This window comes from Acyrthosiphon pisum, chromosome A3, assembly GCF_005508785.2.
Source record: "Acyrthosiphon pisum isolate AL4f chromosome A3, pea_aphid_22Mar2018_4r6ur, whole genome shotgun sequence".
NCBI lineage: Eukaryota > Metazoa > Arthropoda > Insecta > Hemiptera > Aphididae > Acyrthosiphon > Acyrthosiphon pisum.
Genome location: NC_042496.1, coordinates 21,188,308 through 21,211,980, shown reverse-complemented (window position 1 = coordinate 21,211,980; position 23,673 = coordinate 21,188,308). Strand labels below are relative to the sequence as shown.

The 23,673-nt window shown below is 34.9% G+C and overlaps 2 protein-coding genes across 2 annotated transcripts in view; both read left to right on the top strand.

Annotated features, from left to right (window-relative positions):
• LOC100166039 overlaps window positions 1-23,673 on the top strand; it is a 127,879-nt gene that overhangs the window by 62,019 nt on the left and 42,187 nt on the right. Inside the window, 35 exon segments of the mRNA XM_029491600.1 lie at window positions 579-5,549; window positions 6,336-6,551; window positions 7,029-7,211; window positions 8,487-8,687; window positions 8,798-8,968; window positions 9,080-9,199; window positions 9,340-9,720; window positions 9,795-9,989; window positions 10,065-10,307; window positions 10,405-10,728; window positions 10,831-11,163; window positions 11,236-11,556; window positions 11,664-11,990; window positions 12,069-12,392; window positions 12,723-13,055; window positions 13,128-13,433; window positions 13,501-13,824; window positions 15,711-16,037; window positions 16,105-16,428; window positions 16,505-16,840; window positions 16,984-17,313; window positions 17,450-17,761; window positions 17,834-18,166; window positions 18,259-18,579; window positions 18,674-18,985; window positions 19,067-19,390; window positions 19,469-19,792; window positions 19,860-20,168; window positions 20,384-20,710; window positions 20,791-21,114; window positions 21,190-21,501; window positions 21,656-21,979; window positions 22,146-22,475; window positions 22,559-23,260; window positions 23,333-23,647. Coding sequence (XP_029347460.1) covers window positions 579-5,549; window positions 6,336-6,551; window positions 7,029-7,211; window positions 8,487-8,687; window positions 8,798-8,968; window positions 9,080-9,199; window positions 9,340-9,720; window positions 9,795-9,989; window positions 10,065-10,307; window positions 10,405-10,728; window positions 10,831-11,163; window positions 11,236-11,556; window positions 11,664-11,990; window positions 12,069-12,392; window positions 12,723-13,055; window positions 13,128-13,433; window positions 13,501-13,824; window positions 15,711-16,037; window positions 16,105-16,428; window positions 16,505-16,840; window positions 16,984-17,313; window positions 17,450-17,761; window positions 17,834-18,166; window positions 18,259-18,579; window positions 18,674-18,985; window positions 19,067-19,390; window positions 19,469-19,792; window positions 19,860-20,168; window positions 20,384-20,710; window positions 20,791-21,114; window positions 21,190-21,501; window positions 21,656-21,979; window positions 22,146-22,475; window positions 22,559-23,260; window positions 23,333-23,647 — 15,459 coding nt within the window.
• LOC115034479 (neurogenic locus notch homolog protein 1-like) lies at window positions 14,551-15,704 on the top strand. The gene is made up of 2 exons (XM_029491601.1): window positions 14,551-15,052; window positions 15,132-15,704. The coding sequence occupies exons 1-2, from the start codon at window positions 14,767-14,769 to the stop codon at window positions 15,497-15,499; spliced, it is 654 nt and encodes a 217-aa protein (XP_029347461.1). The 5' UTR covers window positions 14,551-14,766; the 3' UTR covers window positions 15,500-15,704.

The following is a 23,673-nucleotide window of genomic DNA, read 5'->3' as shown; positions in this document are numbered from 1 at the left end:
TTTTTTTATCATATTACATGTTATCATAAATAATATATTATATTATATTATAGTAGGTTAATGCTGTCAATTTTATTAGTTATAGACATTTAAGTATTTCATAATTATTTATACCACTGATACCTGCAGTGATACTCTACACAATACACACACATGCCACACACACACACACACACACCCATATACAGTATACACTCAGATTATTATACACATTATTCGCTTGTTTATTTAACTGTCGTGTGCATGCAATGGTGACCAGAGCTTTATTAACAACGGAGAAACCTCCACAAGTCTGAATGAAATTAATAATACATATTTTTTTTTTTTAATACTGCAAAAGCGCCTCTATGTCATAACAGAGAGAACAGACGCTTATGTAGTTCCGGAACAAAATATATTGTTAACTTTCGTTTGTGTCAAATACAATTTCGTAATTTTGACAAACAAATGAAATGTTACGATATTATTGTGTTTTTATGTAAAAAGCTTTCACTTTGAAGTCTACTTTTAATCTTTTAACAGTTACTAACTATTTTTGTTTTTAATGTGTGTTGTTCCCGCTTTTGTACAAAACACAGTAGACTCGTTACCGCAATTCACTGTTACAAACCTCACAACTAACGATGTACTAATATCTAGCCTAAGCACAGAAAACTCTAATGTATTGACCGAAATTACTACCATCCCTGAATTCGATACAACCGATAAATCTGACCAATTTTTGACAACCGAAATTAATCAAATAATCATAAGTTCTTCAGTACCAACGAAAATGTTTAAAGGTGATGACTTACATTTCGATAAAAACGATATGCCCGATATAACTACGATCGAACCGATAACAGCTGATAGTGTTACAATTACCGATCCTTCGATAAAATCATATGACGAGTACACTACCAAAAACGCGTTCAATTTACCGGACGAACGGCAAGAAAACGAAAACAATGTTATTTCGACTAGTAGCACTGTTTGGATGGATTCAGATGAAAAAATGACACCTGTAACTACGACTGATATCAATGAAGATAATGAAACAAATACAAATATATTTCAGAGCGTAACATCAGAACCCAACTTTCAAATAAGTACTATTTCTAATTTAATAAATAACAGTAATAATGTTGGTAAAAACTCGATCCAGCATTCTGTATCAAAAACAGGTGAAATAACAAATAAATCTGATCGCGTAACATCAGAACCTAACCTTAAAATAAGCACTGTTCCTAATTTAATTAACAACGGTAATAATTTCATTGAAATGTCGACTCAATATTTTGTACCGAAAACAGTTGAAATGACAACAATATATGATAATAATGTAGAAGTGATATCTATTAACGATGGCACAGAATCCACTTTAACAACTACTATAATCAATGCTCAGACATCAACAACCGAAAACCCTATGGGTTCAACTCAAATGAAGCAAGATTCATTTAAGACAACTACCTTAAATCCCATAGAAAATGAAACAAAATCATTTAATGGCTATTTTGATGACAATTTATCGTTGACCACTGATACATCAGATGTTGATTTTGACCCAAATTCAATCACAGAAAGTGTCACTAAGTCACAAAATAAAATAAATATTCAAACAACCGAGTTTTCGGAAGATTTAACAGGAACGGCTACAATCGGTATGTCTAGTACATTTTTCTCAACTACAACACCTGATGATTTTAAAACTAGTCCTACCGATGATTTGATAAATGAAATAGACACGACTACCCAAAATGTGATTCGGGGTTACGATTCAAATATGATAGAAATTACGACGAAAAATACTAAGAAAAATCTTACAGTGCTTAATAATGATGACAGCAATAATGTGCAAATTACTTCAACAATGTTTGATAGTGATAATATATACACTAGTACTGATAAAAGTATATTATTGTTCAATAAAAATGAATCTACAGAGAGCTCAACCAACCTCATAATCTCCCAAACTTCCAACGACACTTTAAAAGTTGATACTGAACAAACGGTTTTGGAAACTACATCAAGTTCAAATTTTATACCAAATACTGCTCAAAGTATGAACAAAAATCCTGAATCGACGACAAATTTTATACCCAGTACTGTTCAAAGTATGATCAACAATCCTGAATCGACGACAAATTCTATACCCAATACTGTTCAAAGTATGAGCGAAAATCCTGAATTGACAACAAATTTTATACCCAATACTGTTCAAAGCATGAGCGAAAATCCTGAATCGACGACAAATTTTATACCAAATACTGCTCAAAGTATGATCAAAAATCCTGAATCGACGACTAATTCTATACCCAGTACTGTTCAAAGTGTGAGCGAAAATCCTGAATCGACGACAAATTTTATACCCAATACTGTTCAAAGCATGAGCGAAAATCCTGAATCGACGACAAATTTTATACCCAATACTGTTCAAAGTATGAGCGAAAATCCTGAATCGACGACAAATTTTATACCCAATACTGTTCAAAGTATGAGCGAAAATCCTGAATTGACAACAAATTTTATACCCAATACTGTTCAAAGCATGAGCGAAAATCCTGAATCGACGACAAATTTTATACCAAATACTGCTCAAAGTATGAACAAAAATCCTGAATCGACGACAAATTTTATACCCAGTACTGTTCAAAGTATGATCAACAACCCTGAATCGACGACTAATTCTATACCCAATACTGTTCAAAGTATGAGCGAAAATCCTGAATCGACGACAAATTCTATACCCAATACTGTTCAAAGTATGAGCGAAAATCCTGAATTGACGACAAATTTTATACCAAATACTGTTCAAAGCATGAGCGAAAATCCTGAATCGACGACAAATTTTATACCCAATACTGTTCAAAGTATGAGCGAAAATCCTGAATCGACGACAAATTTTATACCCAGTACTGTTCAAAGTATGATCAAAAATCCTGAATTGACGACTGAAACTTCAAACGAATCTATGAATTCTAGAACAATTTATTACGACGAAGAAAATGAAATAAAAAATAATGTACAAGGTACAACGAAGTCATACTTGGATAGTACAGAGTATGATAAAAATAACGTAGAAAACACCTCAACAGAAAGTCCTAGTGTTATAGAATTTAACACGACTACAGTTCCCACTGAATTAGATAACAATTTGCAAGTTAATAATATTTCTTCATTTTTAGAAACTACTACGTCAAATGTACTCCCTGTGTCTATAAGTACAATAGACAATCTAGAAGGTACAACATTAGTTACATTGAACGAATTTGTAAACTCCAAATTTAATGGCACAACTGATTTAAATGCGAATGAAGAAACAACATCAAAGTCTTACATGTTGGCAACTAATTATAATTATTCAAACGAGGTTACAGATCAATTTATTGAAAACGATCAAGAACTCACCACAAAAAGTTCAGAAAAAATTGTTGAAGTTTTTACCAGAAATACAACTGACATATTTGATGAAGAAAAAGAACTTCTCTATACAACTAATAATCCTACTACACCTTCAGCGACTACGATTGAAGACGTAAGAATCGAAACCGATAAAACACTAGATGATGAAACTACAACTATTTCCAAGACAATAATTAATGGCATTGGTACGACATCTATAAATTTAATAAACAATGACATAAAAAATACGACGGTTGATGCGACCAATACAAATATAGAAAACGATTTTACACTTGTTAGTACAATAGAAACGACTCTCCACCCGATGACAATTAGTTCAAATGCAGAAATCATAATTTCAAATAATCAAATTGATGAGTACACAACCGTGAACAGCGTCATGTTCAATAACTCGACCGATGAAAACACTCAACGACCTATACCAACAGATGATATTGAAGCGGCAACCACCGTGACGGCACTCAATCATCAAGTGACGAACGAATCAGTCAAGAATCCATCTAATTTGACTGGTACAGGTGATAAAGTGATAACTAGTGCTCCCGAATTCACTACTCAGATCGTCGAGTCGTCAATAATTCCCGGATCAGTAAATATAAACGATAGTAATGTGTCCCAAGGCGTTATTAAAAAATGGGAAACGTTGTTCGGTGGTACGGGAAGTGTAAATGTACCGCCCGTAAGCGAATCTACAACCGTTGTGGGAACCCGTCTTACGACAGTAATTAACGGTATGGAAGATACAGTATTAAACACAGAACCTACCGAAACAATCGTTTCGAAAGAATTTTTTTCGGAAAACCACCGTGTAACAAACGATTCTGTAAACAACGACGTGGCTAATAGTATGGGATATGATTTAACAACGACCGTTCGTACACGTGGGAAAAATGAAAGTGTTATAACATCGACTAGCGCCGCGAATAGAGATGATACAATCTCTGCGAACGAAATGTATACAATGGATAATGAGGTAACCACTGGATCAGATTTTGAAAGAAAAAACGAATCTATTGTTTCAACACAAATTTATGGAGACCGGACCGATAACATTTTAACTGGCGGCGATCGAACAACACAACAAATTATGACGTTCGATTCAGTAAATAATACGTTGTTCGAAACGACCACTACAAATACACCTATGACAACGGACAGTTCGATATTTATTTCTAAAGAAACGGATTTCAAATATGCAAATCGAGAAACCACTACGGTCACAATTATGACCATGGCTGATTGGATTAAAACTAAGAGTACCACTCCGAAAGCATCTTATAATGAAATCGATACCGAGAAAAGCCTAGAAAACAATTTATTCAACTCTCCGACAGAATCTAACGCACCCGAAAATAGTGATACTGTAACGACAAATATTCCACTGGAGCCGTTGGAAAAGACAGACAATGGAGACCAAGTCGAAACGTCTTCGATCATATCAATAAACGACGCCACCACTATGATAAATTTGTTTACTACATCTATAGAAGTGCTTGTTTCGAGCTTAGATACTGAAAACGATTCGACAACTATTGCTGATAATACAATCACCCCTACTGATGCAGTTACAAGTGCATTTACAGAAAATTACGAGACCACAACATTTACGGGCTCAAACAAAGGTGGTTTGGGCAAAACGTCTTTAAATCCGCACGAAATTACGTATGACTTAACAATAATTCACGGGTACACGGACGTGACACCCCAGTTTAACGACACCACCGATAGCCCCACGGAAAGATATACCGTTTTACCGACCGAAGAGACTACGTTTAATTTTCAAACAGATTCCCCTTACAACACTGATTTTAATAACGAATCGACGTCCCGCGATCCCGACCTAGACACGACGGACTTGAATGATGATAATAATAATAATATGTTGACTACAACCGAATACACTATAACGTCTAAGAGCATTGAAATCGAAGATGTCACTGTAATACCCGCAAACCACAACCAAACGAATATAAACAACAGTTACTCTGTACAACAAATAATAACCACAGCAACCAGAAAATGGTGTTGGAACGATACCGATTGTGACGCCGGCCACAAGTGTTTGGCAGCCAAGTGTCTACCAACAGGTGAAAGCCGCGTAAATAACTGTCCGCCCGGAATCATCACGTTACAGTGTCTTAAAGGTATAATTTACACTTATAATACTAAAAAAAAAATTCCGCTTTTATATTAATTTGTGTTTCAGCATGTTTTGTATTTTAATTAGTATATTATGTAGGTATACGGAGTCCGTAACTGAATTGTGTATCGTTATTTTTGTTATTTGTTTGTCATGTTGTTATTAATAGAGAAGAATCGAACAGCAACGTTAACATTTTTTTACGTGCACGTACCACATGTAAATATTAGTCGGTCCGACAAATTAATCAAATCAGTCAGTGCTTTAGCGTTTACATAGGATCTATGTGTTCAAAAAAAGTCATTAATTTAATAAGTGAAACGTATTTACGTTTCTAATGTCTGAGGACTCTAGGATTAGGTTACTTTCACAGAAATGATAGCAATCGAAGCATGACTTAATGAAATAGCCACTGAATAAGATACCATCGAATCACAGTTTAAATGTTCGTCAATTTAAATTAGATTTTCCAGTTTTTATTAATTTCTAGGCGCTTGTACAATTTACAATATTATATATAATATTATTATAAGTATCTAAAGTTTTAGCGATTTCTAACGAATAGTAATAAATTTAATAAGTTAAAAACATAACCATATATATAAAAATAAAATTATCGCAACCAAAAAACAAATTAATCGAAACTGGAAACTCCGAGTTAAATACTGATAAACTCTGATTCATTAAATGCTTAACTACGTAACGATCGATGTTTGTTAATAATAATGCATGTAACAATAATATGTAAATAACACTAATCGTGTACATATATATATATAATACCATACAGCACCAGGTACCGCGAAAAAGCCGCAAGTATGCGAATCCGACACGGAATGTCTGGACTCGGAAGCTTGTTACATGGGACAGTGTGAGAATCTGTGTAGTTTTTCGACGGTATGTGCTCCAAATGCCAAATGCCACGTGATAAAACACAGACCCGTTTGTTCGTGTCCCCCAGGATACGAAGGGAACCCGGCCACTAAGTGTTATCAACCGAAACTGTGTAAGACTAATCACATCACTAATTTCATATTTTCATATAAATATATAATTTATGTGTTAATTAAATATTAATGATTAACATGATTTACCAATATAATAATAATTATAATATAATTAATCATTAATATTGTACAAAAAAACACACACACACTAGACACAACCATTGTAAGATAATATTATAACGATTGTAGATGTATATTAATTGTATACAAATAGGGACTACTCTTTTTCACGTAAAAGAGTTGATATTATCGTGTAATATAATATAATATTGTTCACGTATATAGCGTTGTATCATATAAACGCGGGGTTATCATATACATGTAAATACATATACATAAATCTTTATTATATACCCACTACTGTACCGCTCTTCTTGGGTACAGTCTAATTTTTTTTTTAATTTTTTATTTTAACGGTTGAAAATTCTTCTTCTTATCTATATTTTATTTTTATTTTTACCCCGCTCCGAATTTAGTAACCTGCAATACGAACAATGATTGTACGAACGGCGAAGTTTGCATCCAGCAAATTTGCCAAAACCAGTGCAACGTTCATAACCCGTGCGCTCAAAACGCAGCGTGCATTAACACCGCTCATGGAGTCGATTGTAGCTGCGTAGAAGGATTTCAAGGCAACGGATTTGTAGGATGTCTACCAGGTCAGTTGCAATCCATATTAAATTTCAATTTATTGGTTAATAATCTAGTACCATTACAAATGGGTGATTTATTTTTTCATTCGATAACACTAGTTATATGTTTTGATTAAATTGATATCAAATGTATCATTATTAAAAACATATGTATTATTTTAGGTAGGTACTTGCATATTATTATGTATATCTGCAGGTTAGAAACAAACATTTTAATTACAACTTAACTTGCTCAGGTTAAACAAAAATAATTTTACCAATAAATAAACTAACAATTATTGTACATTTGTACCTACTATTATTTTGTTATCAAAATTATTATATTTATTAAAAGTTAAAACAAAATAATCTAAAAAACTACACTGTTACTTAATAATAATATATCACACATTCATAATAGGAATGTGTTACTATAGCCTATAGTGTACTATAAAAATATATTAATTAATTAATGTTTATTTATTTTTTAATTTACGTATAACTGTATGAGGTATAGGTTAGGTATAGGTGTACTGATTATTTATTAATTCGATTTGAATAATATTTTTATTGTTATGGGTGCTATTTAATAACTTTAAGAATATTATTGTACAGTAAGGTGTGTATACTGTTTTAAAGGGATCAAAAATAATTAATTTTATACCTAAATAATTTGTTTACGATAACGATAACAATTTTAAATTAAGTTTACTTTTGTACCAAATTTTTCTTTTGAGACGTTAACCTCGTTTAATTAGGTTTTATGATCCCAAAATGTCAGTAATTTCAAACAATTATTTATTTATTTTATGGAATTAAAATCTGTTTATATAAATGCTATGCTATATATAGGGTATTAGGTATGATAGATAAAAAGTATATACTTTATGCGAAAAACAAATTTTTAACGTAATACAGTGCATTATACTGGTGTTGCAAGCACATTTAATTGATCGATTAAGTTATTCATATTCATTTGTATTTTATATCATAGAATTTTAGTACGCACATATTATGTAACTAAAAAACCTATATATTTTAACTGCTTAGAGGAGTAATTTTAATTTTTTATTTCTTCTTACTATAATATCGATTGTGGTTAAAAATCAATTTTTTTTAATCAGCCAATATGTGGTACACCTTGCGTTTACAGATTTTAATCGTGCGGTTTACACTATATTTTTTTAACGTAAATCTGCTTTATAAGTTAGAACTATTGTTTTTACGAAAATTAATTATTATTGATAATATTCATTGCTTTCAATTTTTACGATTTATTTACATAGCTTGAATATTTTTTAGTTCGATCGTACAAACCCATTTGCCAATACAACGAAGACTGTCCGCCAGATAAATTATGTGATCGATTAAATCGCGTATGTATAAATCCGTGTGCGGAAGACTCTTGTGGTGAAAACGCCGAGTGTTATCCTGTAAACCACGGTACAGAATGCAGATGTTTACAAGGCCATCAAGGAAATCCATACATCTCTTGTGCATCAGGTATATTAACGATATTTCTCAAAATAAATTATATACCGGCTACAGCAGCTAGGTACATTTATAATTATATAAATATCCATGATAATTTTTTACCTTAAATGTATTATTAGTCACCGGATGTCGGTCGAATAATGAATGCTCAACTAATGAAGCGTGCATCAATGGAAAATGCTCTAACCCATGTAGATGTGGTCCAAATGCTGTCTGCGACGTTGTAAACCATAAGGCAACATGCAAGTGTCTTGCCGGCTACAACGGAAATCCATTATTAGGATGTCAAGGTAATTACTGAATATAATTATTTTAGCATTACAAATAGTACTTTTATTTTTTTTTTTTATTTTACTCTCAACAATCAAACTAATGGTGATGTATATTTAATACAATTTCAGTACCTCAAAATCCATGTGATCCAAATCCTTGTGGAATGCACGCTCTTTGCGAAATTGACAATGGAAATCCAATTTGCTACTGTCCGAAAGGAATGACAGGAAATCCATTTAAAAGTTGCAGTAAGTTGAAATTAAAAACTTATCACTGAGTACATAAACTAATTAATTTTAGAGTATCACAGATCAAACAATTAAATCACTCTACTTTTTTAGCACTCGTACATATTTATAATTAACTTATAAAATATCTTCAATTTTAGTTCCTGAAGGTGATGAATGCTCACCAAATCCATGTGGTCCCTACTCTGGATGCAGAGTAGTTCAAGGTTCTGCAGTTTGTTTCTGTTTATCTGAGTATGAAGGGGATCCTCCCATTACACCTTGCCGTTTACCAACCAATCCTTGTACACCCTCTCCATGTGGACCTAACACTCAGTGTACATTGTTGGATAATGGATTTGCCAAATGTACATGTTTACCAGGATACATCGAGAGTCCAAACACAATACGTGGATGCGTAGAGAAGAAGAATCCATGTGAACCAAACCCATGTGGACAAAGCGCCGTTTGTGATCCAAACAGGCAACCATCATGTTTCTGCCCAGAGCCGTTAATTGGAAATCCATATAAGTTTTGTGGTGGTATGTATTAACGTACCATAAAATATTTTCTCATCAAAAATTAAATTTGGAATTTTCTACAAATTTTTTTTTAGAATCACTGAAAACCTTATGTCAACCGGGACCTTGTGGTGCAAATGCAGATTGTTATGTAACTGGAAGCAATGAACAGTGTTATTGTAAAAATGGCTATTCAGGAAACCCTTACGATGGTTGTATTTCAATTCCAACGAGTCCGTGTGAACCAAATCCATGTGGAAAATATGCATACTGCAAAATTTCATCAGAAGGTAGTGTATCAATATTTTTATATTTACAGTAAACATTTTATTTTAATATGTCAAAACTTTTTAATTATTAAATAGGAAAACCTTTATGCTCCTGTCCTGATGGTATGGGTGGAGATCCACTAACAGGATGTAAAGGCCCGGAATGTACAACTAATGATGATTGTCCATGGGATAAATCATGCTTAGGCTACAAATGTAATAATCCGTGTCCAGGAGCGTGTGGAGTAGGAGCTTCGTGCAAAGTTGAAAAACATCACCCTGTATGTACATGTAATCGTGGACTAACTGGAAATCCATTCTTCCGCTGTTATCAAATAAGTAAGTTGTTAAAACTATTATTGATACAAAAAAAATATAGTGTTATAACTAATAATGAAATATTAAATAATAATGTTTGTTTATTTATTAATTTAAGGTTCGGATCCAGCTCCAACTGGAAATCCATGTTTACCTAACCCATGTGGAATTAATACTGAATGTAAAATTCAAAATCGTAAGCCCGTATGTACATGCCTAACAAATTTCGTTGGAGATCCTAAGACTGGATGTCAGCCTGAGTGTGTTTTAAATACTGATTGTAAGAATCATCAAGCTTGTATTGATTACCGATGTCGAGATCCATGTGCATTTGGAAACATTTGTGGTCTTGGAGCAGTATGCCAATGCAAAGATCATACACCGCTATGTTCTTGTAGAGAAGGTTTTGTTGGAGATCCATTCTTACAATGTTTACCAAAACGTAAGAATTAAATATATTAAACATTTTTAGTATGTTAAATAACGTAGATAACCACCGTATTTAAACAATTTTTCAAAATGTACAATTGTTTGGGATTTTTAGCCGACGATGAGCCATTTAAAAATATGACTCTGCCTTGTGCACCTTCACCATGTGATCCATATTCTTCATGTAATGTGTATGGCGGTCAAATAGCAATGTGTGATCCCTGCTCTTCAATTGAACAACAATGGAATCCACAATGTCATCCTCAATGTTTATACAACTCTGATTGCCCATTCAATTTAGCTTGTGTGGGACAAAAATGTATTGATCCTTGTCCAGGATCTTGTGGTATTCAAGCTGAATGTACTGTTGTGTATCATAATCCAATTTGTTCATGCCAATCGGGGCTAATAGGAAATCCATACGAACACTGTTCTACTCCAAAACAAAGTATGACAAATCTGTGATAAGTTTAAAATCTAGAGTTTCTGTAAGCTATAATTTATTGATTTATTTTTATAGATGATGTGGCTAAGCCTATTTCATGCGATCAAGTGCAATGTGGAGCAAATGCTGTATGCAAAAAATCAAATGGAATGACTATTTGTGTTTGTCGTCAACAATATTATGGAAACCCGTACTTATCATGCCGACCCGAATGTGTCATAAATACTGATTGTGGACAAACATTATCTTGTATTAATAACAAATGCGTTAATCCTTGCTTGGGTGTATGTGGCGTTAACGCGCAATGCCAAGTAGTTAATCATTTCCCTGTATGTTTCTGTCAACAAGATTATTCAGGAGATCCTTTCGTGAGCTGTTATCAAGCTGCTAGACCAAGTAAATGATATTTGATAATTTACTGTTAATGAGTAGAAACTTAATAAATTACCTATATTATATTTTAATATATATTGTAACTTAATATGTATATAATCTTTTTTTAGATTATCCACCAATTATGGGCCCAGCAGACAATGCTTGTGACCCCTCTCCGTGCGGTTCTAACAGTCGGTGTCATATTTCGGAACAAGGATTTGCAACATGTTCATGCTTACCAGGCTATCGTGGTTCTCCACCAGTATGTAAACCAGAGTGTGTAGTAAGCGCGGAATGCCCGCAAACTCAAGCTTGCTTAAATCAAAAATGTGTTGACCCATGTCCTGGTACATGTGGTGTTGGAGCTAATTGTCATTCTATTTGCCATAATCCGATCTGTAGTTGTCCACCAGGACACGTCGGTGATCCATTCGTTAGCTGTCATTTACCACTCGGTTTGTATTCAATTTAAATGCATTCATATTTTATTATTATTAACGTTATATTTATATTATTAATCATGTTACCCATAGCTGAAGAAACTCCTAAAGTACCTGGAAATCCTTGTGAACCTACACCATGTGGGCCAAATTCAATTTGTGAGATTAAAAAAGGTCATCCAGTTTGTTCATGTTCTCCAAATTATATTGGAAGTCCACCATATTGCCGTCCAGAATGTATAATGAATCACGAATGTCCACATAACAAAGCATGCATTCAAGAAAAATGTCAAAACCCGTGCACAAAATCATGCGGCTTGAATGCTAAATGTGATGTTGTTAATCATACGCCATTCTGTACTTGTGTATCAGGTTACGAAGGAGATGCGTTTATAAGCTGTACTAGAATTCCACCAAGTAAGTGTGATTTTAAAAACTAAGCTTATAATTTAATTATATTAGATTTATTTTAGACTCAGGGGTGAGATGCTTACAATATGTTATACGCAAACTCATAAAATAGAATTTTTAATATTTAAAAGTGTTTAATAAGAACTTCTTGATTTCTTCATTAAGTTACAATTAATATATTTTTTTTTGTTGATAGAACTGTCATGGTATTATGTGTTAGATAACATATAATATAATATTTTATGTATATATATTTTTTATTTTTTTGTTAAGTTTAAACTTAGAATACCACTACATATCAATATAAACTAATTATATTTTTTAATAATATTTTAGCTGTGTTACCTGAAATTCCAAGAGATCCATGTAACCCTTCACCGTGTGGTGATAATACTCAATGTTTTAGTGAAAATAATGGAGTCGCAAAATGTGTTTGTATACCACCTTATATCGGCAACCCTTACTCTGGTGGTTGTAGGCCAGAATGTTTGATGAATAGTGATTGTATGTCAAACTTGGCATGTTTGGCTAGCCATTGTCGAGATCCGTGTCCAGGTGTATGTGGTCTCAATGCTCAATGTAACGTTGTTAGTCATATACCAGTTTGTACTTGTTTCCCCGGATATATCGGAGATCCATTCCAATCTTGTAGAATAGAACCAATTAATCGTAAGTTCGACACATTTTAACATTAGGTTTTTAAATGAATCTAAATATAATGTTATCTTGTGTTTTTTGTAGCGCCAGCTCCCCAAAATCCTTGTGAACCTTCACCTTGTGGTCCAAATAGTCAATGTCGTACCCAAGGTTATAATGCAGTTTGTTCATGTATACAAGGTTTTATCGGAACCCCTCCTTCTTGTCGACCAGAATGCGTTGTAAGTGCTGAATGCCCAGTAGATAAGGCATGTATAGCACAAAAGTGTTCAGATCCTTGTCCTGGAACATGTGGGTTACATGCTCGGTGCAATGTAATTAATCACAATCCCATTTGTACTTGTCCACCGAAATTCGTAGGTGATCCATTTGTGAGGTGTATTCAAGAAGGTAAGTTTTACTAAAATAACTAAATACTTTTATTAATAATATTTATTAATCATATATAATTCTACAGAACCTAAAACTCCTCCGGTCGTTTACCAAGATCCTTGTTTCCCGTCACCATGTGGTGCTAATTCTGAATGTAGAGAATATGATAGTAGACCTGTCTGTTCATGTTTACCGGGAATGCTTGGAGCTCCACCAAACTGTCGACCAGAGTGCTTAATTCACGCTGACTGTCCAACTAGGTTAGCTTGTCTACAAAGTAAATGTCGAGATCCCTGTACCGGATCTTGTGGGTTCAATTCTAGATGTACTGTAATCAATCATCAACCAGTGTGTTCATGTGAGCCGGGCTACCAAGGTGATCCATTTAATGGATGTAATGCTGTCGCAGGTATGTTTGAATTCATAAAGCATACTAATATTTTTATATTTTTATTAAAACTAAATAGTCGTAATGAAGATTTATTTATAAACCGAATAACATTTGTTATAAGTTACTACTATTATTTTATTAACTTAGTAGGTATACCACTAATGGCTTATAGTTATTTAAGAGTTAAAACGTAAACTAATGTTATTAAAATTACTTAACAAACGAACTACAACAGTTGGACTACTATACAATTAAGGTTGTTATTGTTATTATTATTATTAATAGCAAAACCAAAAGGAAAACCACGCCTGTCTTGTTATGGTACTACTTGCGGCCATAATGCAATATGTAAGAGCAATATTAAGAATATAACTTGCGTTTGTAAGAATAATTATCTTGGGGACCCATACATTGGATGCCGTCCTCGTTGTACACTCAACGCAGAATGTCCTAGATCATTTGCTTGTGTTAATTCTGAATGCATCGATCCGTGCAAAAACGCATGTGGCCTGCGCGCTCGTTGTCAAGTAGTCAACCATAGCCCAATTTGCTTTTGTCCGAATGGCATGACTGGCAATCCACTAACAATATGCAACAAGATATCAAATTGTAAGCATGCCTTCTTCCAACCCACTGTCGTTAATATTAATTTTACATTCATAAATGTTTTCTTAATATTCAATCTAAACAATAATATTAAAAAAAGTTATATTCTAAAAAATTTCTGGATAATTTGTTTTATTGGAAAAGTATATATACTATACATATATGTACAGTTATGTGCAATAAATATATATTACATATTTATATACTTTTTTATTAAACTATAAATACTTCATGACTTCATGAGGTATACTTCATTAGAAAACATTTATGTGATCATTTTACTATTTCTACTAATAATATACTAATCATCTAATTATAGCTCCTAATATTCCTCATAAGCCAAATTCGCTTTGCATGCCAAATCTCTGTGGGCCATTCAGTAATTGCTCAATAATCAAAAACCACGTTGTGTGTTTATGCCAGTATGGTTATACTGGTACGCCACCCAACTGCAAACCAGACTGCGTGATTAGCTCAGAATGTGCACCAAATAAAGCTTGTGTTAATCAACGGTGCACAGACCCTTGTTCAGGTTTATGTGCACCCAATTCCCATTGCCGGGTAATTAATCATAAAGCTATATGTGTTTGTAAACCTGGTTTTAGTGGCGATCCTATGAAACGGTGTCTCAAAACAGAAAGTAAGCTCCAAATCCTAGGATATTTCTAATAATAATTTATATTTGCTATTAACACAAAAAAAATGCATGTATCATCTAGAATGCTCGGACAATAACACTAATCCATGTGATAAGAATCCGTGTGGACCTTATTCGGTCTGCCGTTCTTATGACAAACAACCCGTGTGTTCTTGTCAAGCTGGGTACATGGGATTACCACCAAATTGTCGTCCGGAATGTACTTTAAATGCAGATTGTAATCGCACAAAGGTGTGTGTTAATAACCGCTGTACTAACCCATGCCCAGGTAGCTGTGCGCCTCAAGCATTTTGCAGTGTGGTTGATCACAAACCTTTGTGCATGTGCCCGGAAGGATTTACTGGAGATCCCTTTAAAATATGTTCATTACCATGTAAGACTCCAATCTGCAATTTAATTATGTTAGATTTTTTAAGTATATTAAGTTAGTATAAATTCAATGGAGTATAACTAATTGGTGCTAACCAATGTTTATTATAACATTAATCGGACTCTTCTTTTCATAAAGGTAAGTTAATGCATGTTTATAATAGTAGATGTTTGGTTTGCTTTGGTGATCAGATTATTAGATGAAGCTTTTATGAATGTATTTGCGTGTTGTATTGCATTAGAATGTAGAGTATTTATAATCGTTTTTTAGCTTTCGATTATACGCCTGTAACTCCTTGCAACCCTTCACCGTGTGGAGCAAACGCTGTATGTAAAGAATCAAATGGTGCCGGTTCTTGTTCATGTATCCCAGAATATTTTGGCGATCCGTACTCTGGATGTCGACCAGAATGTGTAAACAATCTCGATTGCGCGTGGAATAAAGCATGCATCAATTACAAATGTATAGATCCTTGTATTGGTGCTTGTGGTTTATATGCTGAATGCAAGGTCAGCAACCATGCTCCGACTTGCTATTGTTTGCAAGGGTACACCGGGAGTGCTTTATTATCATGTCATAAAATTGAGTTTGATCCAAGTAAGAGTTGTATATATTGCTATTGCTTTCCTTTAGATTCTCTTTTTATACTTATTTTATTACATAGCATGTGAAGTTGATTTGGTTATTACGAAAAACCCTTGCATGAAATCGCCTTGTGGGCAATACAGTCAGTGTCGAGCTGTAAATGGCCATGCAGTATGCTCTTGTTTACCTGGATACTTTGGAAATCCTCCAAATTGTCATCCAGAGTGCATAACTAGTTCAGATTGTCCACAAGATAAATCATGTGTAAATCAAATCTGTTCAGACCCATGTCCAGGCACATGTGGTTACAACGCACAATGTCGAGTTGTGAATCATAGTCCGATATGTAGTTGCTATTCAGGTTATTACGGTGATCCATTTGTTCGTTGTGCTATTATTGAAAGTAAGAATGCCGTAGTTATGCTTTTAGTTGCTTTACATGTAGCATATTATTGATTTGATGCATGGGGTATGTTTAGAGCCTCCGCCACCAGAACAGGATAGACTACCACAGAACCCTTGTGTTCCATCACCGTGTGGTCCAAATTCTATATGTCATCCTAAAGATTATACTCCTATCTGTTCTTGTTTACCAAACTATATTGGTAGACCTCCTTGCTGCAGACCAGAATGCACAATAAATGCCGAATGCTTTGGCAATTTGGCTTGTGTTAACGAAAGGTGTATAGATCCTTGTCCCGGTTCCTGTGGTATCAACGCCTTTTGTAAAGTGATTTCCCATAATCCTGTATGTAAATGCAATGACGGGTATACCGGTGATCCATTTATAGCCTGCCGACCGACACCTATTTCACGTAAGGATTATTATTAAAATATTATTATGCAACTTGTTAGAGTATTTATTAAGATATTAAGTTACTTGAGGTATCGTTGATTAAACCAATAGATCACAAATACACCATACACACAAATTGCAACACACATTTTCCCATTTTAGTACCACCACCAGCAGATGTGCCAAGTGATCCGTGTAACCCATCACCATGTGGGGCAAATGCTATTTGCAAAGAAAGAAATAATGCTGGATCTTGCACATGTATTCCTGAATATACAGGGGATCCTTATACAGGATGTAGACCAGAGTGCGTGCTAAATAGTGAATGTCCTAGAGACAGAGCTTGCATAAACAATAAGTGTCGTGACCCATGTCCAGGAATGTGTGGTTTATATGCTGAATGCAGAGTTATCAACCATTCTCCTTCATGTGCTTGTCTTCCAGGATATACTGGCAATCCATTGTCTGCTTGTCAACTTCTCCCAGTTGCCAGTAAGATTTCTTCCCTTACTATCTACTTATTAGCTTGTTTTTACTTTGCATGCATTGGTATTTTAAACCGTGTCTTCATTCTTATCTGTCTCTATTGTACGTTGCATGTTTTTCTTTGTGCTATGCCCACTTTTAGGCCCAGATCTACCACCTAAAAACCCTTGCATACCTTCACCTTGTGGTCCGTACAGTCAATGCAGGACAGTAAATGACCATGCAGTCTGTTCATGTCAAACAAATTATATCGGTACACCCCCAGCTTGTCATCCAGAATGTATGGTTAGTTCTGAGTGTGCTCAAGATAAGGCATGTGTCAATCAAAAATGTGTAGACCCATGTCCTGGAACCTGTGGCCTCAATGCGCGGTGTCAAGTTGTCAACCACAATCCTATATGTAGCTGTTCAGCTGGATATACTGGTGATCCATTTGTCCGGTGTTTACAAGAAAGTTCGTACTAATATAAAAAAATGTAAAGAAAAATATAACTTCATAATCTATAATACTTTTAATATTTGTTAGAACCAACATATTACGATGAACCATCAATTCCGACTAACCCGTGCGTTCCATCTCCATGTGGACCTAACTCTTTGTGCCGCGATCACAGTGGAACTCCTGCGTGTTCATGTTTGTCTAATTATATTGGTCGGCCACCAAATTGCCGTCCAGAATGTACAATTAATGCCGAATGCCCTGGAAATCTCGCTTGTGTTAACGAAAAATGTCGAGATCCGTGTCCTGGCTCATGTGGAATATACGCAACATGTAATACAGTAAAACATGTACCTCAGTGTGTTTGTCAAAATGGATACACTGGAGATCCATTTAGTGGATGTTCGCTCATACAACAAAGTAAGACAATTATTTATCAGTATCAACGTGTACAAATATTTTTTTTAATATATACCTATATAATAACGTATTTAAATTTGAAAATTTTGTAGTTCCAACTGAAGGGCCAAAGATGCCTTGCAATCCATCGCCATGTGGAGCAAATGCAGTATGTAAAGAACGAAATGGTGCTGGTTCTTGTTCGTGCTTACCGGAATATTTTGGAGATCCATATACTGGATGTAGGCCAGAATGTGTGACCAATTCTGATTGTGATCGTAGTAAATCTTGTATGAACAATAAATGTCGTGATCCATGTCCAGGAGTTTGCGGCTTGAATGCAGAATGCAGAGTTATTAACCACTCACCGTCTTGCTATTGCCCAGTGGGTTATACTGGAGATCCAACGTTATCTTGCTACATTCAACCATTACGTATGTATAAAATTATCTAGTTGTATTTTTCATTAATGATTGAATTTTATTACTCATTGTATATTTATAAATAATATTAAATTATTATTTTTAGTTGATCCAGAACCACCCACAAATCCATGTATCCCTTCACCATGTGGCCCTTACAGTCAATGCAGACCTGTCAATAATCATGCTGTATGTTCATGCCAAACGGATTACATTGGAACACCACCATCATGTCGGCCAGAGTGTATGGTGAGCTCTGAATGTCCCCAAGATAAAGCATGTGTTAGAAAGAAATGTATAGACCCATGCCCTGGTACATGTGGATCAAATGGAAGATGTCAAGTGGTCAATCATAATCCAATTTGCAGTTGTCCTCCCGGTTATAACGGAGATCCATTTGTAAGGTGCTTCAAAGAACGTACGTATTTCTTATTCAACTCAAATTGTACATTAAATATTTTGAAAACAATATTTATCTTAATATGTATGTTATACATAGAACCTCCACCAGCTGATATACCAACCAATCCATGTGTGCCATCTCCATGTGGTCCAAATTCAGTATGTCGTGAAATTGGTCACACCCCAGCATGTTCATGTTTGGACAGTTACATTGGACGACCACCTAATTGTCGACCAGAATGTACCATCAATGCTGAATGCCCAGGGAATTTAGCATGTTCAAAAGAAAGATGTAAAGACCCATGTCCAGGTTCATGTGGAATATATGCCACGTGTGTAACGATAAACCATAGTCCACAATGTAACTGTGAACCAGGTTATACAGGAGATCCATTTGCTGGATGTTCATTAATACAACAAGGTATGTTTATTTTGTACAAAACCAATTGTAATATTATCTTATTTTTGATATATTTTTTAATTATGTTTAAAATTTTAGTTGTTCCAACTGAAGGACCTAAAATGCCCTGTAACCCATCGCCATGTGGAGCAAACGCTATATGCAAAGAACGTAATGGAGCAGGATCTTGTATATGTTTACCAGAATATTTTGGTGATCCTTACACGGGATGTAGACCAGAATGTGTGACTAATTCAGAATGTGATAGGAGTAAAGCATGCGTAAATAATAAATGCCGTGATCCTTGTCCTGGTACTTGTGGACTTAATGCAGAATGCAGTGTCATCAATCACACACCATCATGTACATGTTTCCCAGGTTATACTGGCAATCCTATTACCGCATGCCATATGCCACCACCAAGTAAGATCTATATAATTTGTCTAAAATATTTAATATAAGCATTATAATTTATATATTTCATTTATAGTGGATGAAATACCTAAAAATCCATGTGAACCATCACCATGTGGGCCTTACAGCGTATGTAGAACTGTGAATGACCATGCAGTATGTTCTTGCCAAACTAACTATATTGGTACTCCTCCGGGTTGTCGTCCGGAATGTGTAGTTAGTTCAGAATGTCCTCAAAACAGAGCTTGTATTAATCAAAAATGTTCAGACCCTTGTATTGGAATATGTGGTATAGGAGCCAGGTGCCAAGTCATAAATCACAATCCAATTTGCAGTTGTCCAAGTGGTTTAATTGGTGATCCATTTGTTCAATGCAAATCAGAACGTAAGTTTATATATATATCTAAAACTATAAAAATAAAAAATGATTTCTAAATAATTGAAAATATTTTATATAATTATAAAATAATTAACCTAAATGTAATTTTAAAATAAATATTTTTATAAATGACTTGTGTATTTAAAACAAAAATTATTTATCTATCAACTATAAAATTGCTTTATAATGTAATTTATTTGTAATTTATTTTTTTATTACAGCACGACCAACTCAGCCGCCACCTAGTGGAAACCCTTGTGTTCCATCCCCATGTGGTCTGAATTCAATATGCCGTGAAGTTGGCTCAACACCAGCATGCTCTTGTCTGCCAAACTATATAGGAAGGCCACCAAACTGTCGCCCAGAATGTTCGATAAATGCAGAATGTCCAGGAAATCTTGCTTGCTTAAACGAGCGTTGCAAAGATCCTTGTCCTGGTTCTTGTGGGGTACACGCAACTTGTGTAACACGTAATCATAGACCACAGTGTACTTGTGAAACTGGATATACTGGAGATCCATTTGCTGGGTGTTCCATAGTTCAACAAAGTAATATAAACATAATATTATATACCTACTGGTAGAATGTCTCTATTTTAATAACTCTTCATGATTTATATTTGTTATAGTTCCTCCTACTGAAGGACCGAGGGATCCATGTAATCCGTCTCCATGTGGAGCTAATGCTATTTGTCGAGAAAAGAACGGCGCTGGTTCTTGTGTTTGTCTACCTGAATATTTCGGTGATCCATACACGGGATGTAGACCTGAATGTGTTACAAATGCAGATTGTGATCGTACAAAAGCATGTGCAAATAACAAATGTAAGGATCCATGTCCTGGAACATGTGGCCTTAACGCAGAATGTAAAGTTCTAAACCACGCACCTTCGTGCAGTTGTATACCTGGATACACTGGTGATCCGTTGAGCATATGCCATGTTATACCCATAAGTAAGGATAGAATTTATTTCCCTATGAATAGTAAATATCATATTTAAATATTTTGTTTTGACTTAATTTTTTTAGCTGAAGCTACACCGATAGATCCTTGTGTTCCATCACCATGTGGCCCTAACAGTCAATGCAGAGAACTAAACGACCATGCCGTTTGTTCTTGTTTAAGTTCTTTTATCGGTACACCCCCATCTTGTCGTCCTGAATGCGTTGTCAGTTCAGAGTGTAGTCAAAACAAAGCTTGTGTTAATCAAAAATGTAGTGACCCCTGCATTGGTACTTGCGGCCTGAATACAAGGTGTCAAGTAGTAAATCACAATCCCATTTGTAGCTGTTCCCCCGGATATACGGGCGATCCTTTTGCTTCTTGCAATAAAATACAACGTAAGAATTGTATAGTGAATGTTTGGTACTTTTTACTTGAAAATCTTTTGCATTTCTTTATTCTATTGCATGAAAAATATGATATATGTGATTTCTTGTATTACTGTCTGAAACTCTGTTGCATGTTTTTCTTTTTTTCTTTTTCTCACTTTAGCCACAACCACTCCTTCACCGCCTACAGCCCCTTGCTCTCCGTCACCTTGTGGACCTCACTCTCAATGTAGAGTGGTGAGCAATACAGCTGCATGTTCTTGTTTGCAAAACTACATTGGTCGGCCACCCAATTGTAGGCCTGAGTGTGTTATTAGCGCGGAATGTTCAAGTAACTTGGCATGTATCAATGAAAAATGCTCTGATCCATGCCCGGGATCATGTGGACAATATGCTCATTGTAGAGTCATCAATCACCACCCAGTTTGTACTTGTTTACCTGGGTACACTGGCGATGCGCTTACATATTGCCAACTGTTACCTACCTGTAAGAACAAAGACTACTACTATGTATACGTTATACTAACGACATATATTATTAACTCAACGATAGATTAGTTTTAAATTTTAATAATACTTTAAATGAATAGAATATTTTTACTAGTATTTGTTTCAATGCATGTAGACCAACATATTTTTATTGACTTGTATAGCTACCGAAAGATCACCAGAAGCTGTAGATCCTTGTTATCCATCACCATGTGGTCCCAATTCAGATTGTGTCAACCGAAATGGAGTAGCTGCTTGTACGTGCTCTACGGGATTCTTCGGTGATCCTTACACAGGATGCCGAAGAGAATGTGAAAACAACGATGATTGTAATTTGGCTTTGGCTTGCATTGGTTATAAATGCATAGATCCTTGTCCAGGAACATGTGGTTCTGAAGCATTATGTACAGTTGTGAAACATATACCTATTTGCTCTTGTCCACCATCTTTTACTGGTGATCCATTTACTTCTTGTCGTCCGATACCAGTTATCCGTTAGTATTTTTTTAAATAATAAGACTGTATTTTAGAGGTAATAAAATATATTCTATTTATAATTGTATTATTGTCACTACAGCAACACAAAGAGAACCAATCGACCCATGCCATCCATCCCCATGTGGACCTAACAGCCAGTGTCGTAAAATTAACGATCAAGCCGTTTGCTCTTGTTTGCCAAATTATATGGGTAGTCCACCAGTATGTAGACCTGAATGTGTTGTCAGTTCAGAATGTCCTTTAGACAAAGCTTGTACAAATCAAAAATGTTTGGATCCTTGTCCAAATACTTGCGGAATACAAGCCTTGTGTACTGTGAGAAATCATAACCCAATTTGTGCATGTCCAGCTGGATATTCTGGAGATCCGTTCTCACATTGTGCCTTAATACGTAAGAATAAAAAATAAACTATAATTAAATGAGATAATTTTTATAATGTATTTTCAGCTACTACGCCAACACCTCCAGTAACCGAACGTCCAGCATCGTGTTATCCAACACCTTGTGGACCTAATTCACAATGCCAGATACAAAATGGAATCCCTGTATGCTCATGTCTACCAGACTTCATTGGCTCACCACCTTCATGCAGACCTGAATGTGTTATAAGTGCTGAATGTCCAAGTCAATTGGCTTGTATGAACCAAAAATGTCGTGACCCATGTATAGGTTCATGTGGATTAAATGCCAATTGCCACGTACTAAATCATATTCCAATTTGTACTTGCAATAATGGTCTAACAGGAGATCCATTCGACTTTTGTACACAAATACAAATAAGTAAGTAAAATATTATTAGATTTAAACTGGATATTAAATTCTCATTAATATGCATTTATATTTTCATAAAAGCTACCGAGAGACCATTAGCATCTGATCCTTGTAATCCATCACCTTGTGGGCCAAATGCGATCTGCAAAGGAAATGGAAATTGCGAGTGCTTGCCGGAATACACAGGAAACCCATATGAGAATTGTCGTCCAGAGTGTGTGTTAAACACGGAATGTTCTAGAGACAAGGCATGTATGAGAAATAAATGTAGTGATCCATGTATTGGAACTTGCGGTCAAGGTGCCAATTGTGATGTAGTGAATCACATTCCAATTTGTTCATGCCCGACCAAATATTCAGGAGATCCATTCACAATCTGTCGACCTGTTCCAGATGGTAAAAATCAACTATTTTAATCTTAT

Coding starts and splice junctions, on each gene's coding strand:
- LOC115034479 (XM_029491601.1), top strand. CDS start 14,767: ATGCCAAATCTCTGTGGGCCATTCAGTAATTGCTCAATAATCAAAAAC. Junction 15,053..15,131: donor ACGGTGTCTCAAAACAGAAA/GTAAGCTCCAAA, acceptor TGTATCATCTAG/AATGCTCGGACAATAACACT.